Here is a 2,051-nt window from a genome sequence, read left to right as displayed (position 1 = left end):
TTGTAACTCATGAGAAGGCTTAGCGTTCTCATCAAGATGAATGCGATACATGTAAACGGAGATATTAATGCCCCTCAAATTAGCCACCGACAAACCTATGGCACACTTGTGTGCCTGAAGGACACTAAGAAGTTGACTCTCCTGCATGGCAGTTAAGTTAGATACAATGATAACAGGTAATGTATCCTCAGACCATAGAAAGGCATACTTGCGTGTAGCCGGAAGTAATTTTAACTCAAGTTTAGGTGGTGCTTCATTGGATGGAAGGGCCAATGTGCTAGAAATGGTAGGAAGGGATTCAAACCCTATCCGCTATGGTGGACAATCAAAAGGTGGAGAAGAGCCGAGTAATGCAATGACCTCCTCAATAAAGCGATCAATGTCGAAGGCCTCAAAACCAAAGTTGGCAAGACAGATCTCTAGAGGATCTTCAGCAATGATAGAGGGTAAGGCACCCCCGACTAACTCATCAACAATGTTGACCATGAAACACTCATCTTCACATGAAAGGACGTTGGGAAACACTATGTTCCCAAAAGAAACTTCCATAACTCGAGTCCGATAGTTAATGTTTGCATTGGACGTGGCCAAGAAAGGCTGACTAAGAATGATAGGGATTGGCCTCTTGAGAGTGACTACAGGTTCTATGTCATGGACAAGAAAGTCAATGGGAAAATAAAATTTGTCGACCTTGACAAGGACATCCTCAATCATGCCTCGTGACACCTTGAGGGAACTATCGGCTAATTGAAGAGTTACCGTTGTCAATTTTAACTCCCCCAACCTAAATCCCTTATACACAGAATATGGAAGAAGGTTCACACTAGCACCTAAGTCAAGGATGGCTCTATCTATGAAGTGATCACCAATAGTGCAAGAGATAGTGGGTGTACCAGGGTCCTCAAGCTTAGGTGGTGTCTTGTGTAGCAGGATGGAGTTGACTTGCTCAGTGAGAAGGACCTTTTGAGACATATGGGTTTTGACTCTACGTTTTTGGATGTAAAGGTCCTTAAAAAACTTCGTATAAGAAGGCACTTCTTTGATGGCCTCCAACAGGGGAAGGTTAATTTTGACTTACTTGAAGATTTCCATCATTGCCTCTATAGATGCCCCATTTTCCCCAAAAGGTAAGGGCGAAGCTAAGCATTGTGGGAAAAGGGCCTTGGGCACAAATGGTGTTTGCAGCTCACTTAAAGATGAGGATGGTAGATTATCCCTATTTGTGGTGCTACTATCCTCACACTCGACTCTTGAAATCGGACTACCACGCCTTCCTTCACTCTCTTTGGTCACCTCAGGGCAAGTATCTAACTTGCGCCCATTCCTAAGAGTTATCACAACCTGAGCTTGCTCGTGGTATGGTCTACTAGCATTGGAACTCTCAACCCCATACTGACCCTTAGGATTAGTCATCGGTTGGCTAGGTAGCTTAATCTCCTCCCTCCTTGTGAGTGTATTAGCTTATTTACCGAGTTGGGTCTCAAGCTTGGAGATGGACTATGAATGAGAGTGAACCAATTGAGGCACCCCCTCAAGTCCTTGGAGGACTTGCAGTACCTTCTCCTCAAAAGCAGACGGTCGTAGAGGTAGGGGAGGTGGTTGTTGGTAGGATGGCTATTGTAGAGGTGGTCGGTAAGGAGATAGGTTAGCAAAATTATTAAAATTCTTCCTAGAAGGTGGTGGTGGAGCAAAATAATTTCTCTGAGCTGGTGGTCTCTAAGAGAAGTTAGGATGATTATGCCACCCCGGGTTATAGGTATTGGAATATGGATCATTACCTGGTTTGGTGAAACCTTGAGTCGCAAGAACATGTTCTTCGACTAACTCGGGGAATTATGAAGCCATGGGACACATGGTAACATGATGAGTGGTGTAAGAACAAATAAGACACGGCTCCTGATATTGAAGCTGTGAGGGCTATGTAGAAAATTGCCCTACTAAAATAAGTTGGTTAAGTTTGAGGGATAGGGCGGCTACTTGTTCAAAGACATCAATAACGTGTCCAACTTCATAGACACCCTCTCGTTTTGGGGTATTAGAAAAGGGCTGTC

The 2,051-nt window shown here is 44.1% G+C and overlaps 1 protein-coding gene across 1 annotated transcript; it reads right to left on the bottom strand.

The window, feature by feature from the left end:
- Positions 1-312: 312 nt before the first annotated feature.
- On the bottom strand, positions 313-1,413 carry LOC145819626 (uncharacterized). Its single transcript, XM_082913564.1, has 2 exons — positions 1,079-1,413; positions 313-985 (listed from the first exon to the last, which is right to left on the bottom strand). The coding sequence occupies exons 1-2, from the start codon at positions 1,411-1,413 to the stop codon at positions 313-315; spliced, it is 1,008 nt and encodes a 335-aa protein (XP_082769690.1).
- Positions 1,414-2,051: the final 638 nt, after the last annotated feature.

Source organism: Camellia sinensis, chromosome 1 (assembly GCF_055761805.1).
Source record: "Camellia sinensis isolate YWXY chromosome 1, ASM5576180v1, whole genome shotgun sequence".
In the NCBI taxonomy this organism is placed as follows: domain Eukaryota; kingdom Viridiplantae; phylum Streptophyta; class Magnoliopsida; order Ericales; family Theaceae; genus Camellia; species Camellia sinensis.
The sequence above is the reverse complement of the archived record's forward strand: the minus strand, read 5'-3'. Positions and strand labels throughout refer to the sequence as shown.

What these genes read in the sequence shown, in the direction of transcription:
- LOC145819626 (XM_082913564.1), bottom strand. Translation starts at nt 1,413, where the DNA reads ATGACTAATCCTAAGGGTCAGTATGGGGTTGAGAGTTCCAATGCTAGT. An exon ending in GCAATGATGGAAATCTTCAA is followed by an intron (nt 986 to 1,078) that starts GTAAGTCAAAAT and finishes CCAAAAACGTAG; the next exon opens with AGTCAAAACCCATATGTCTC.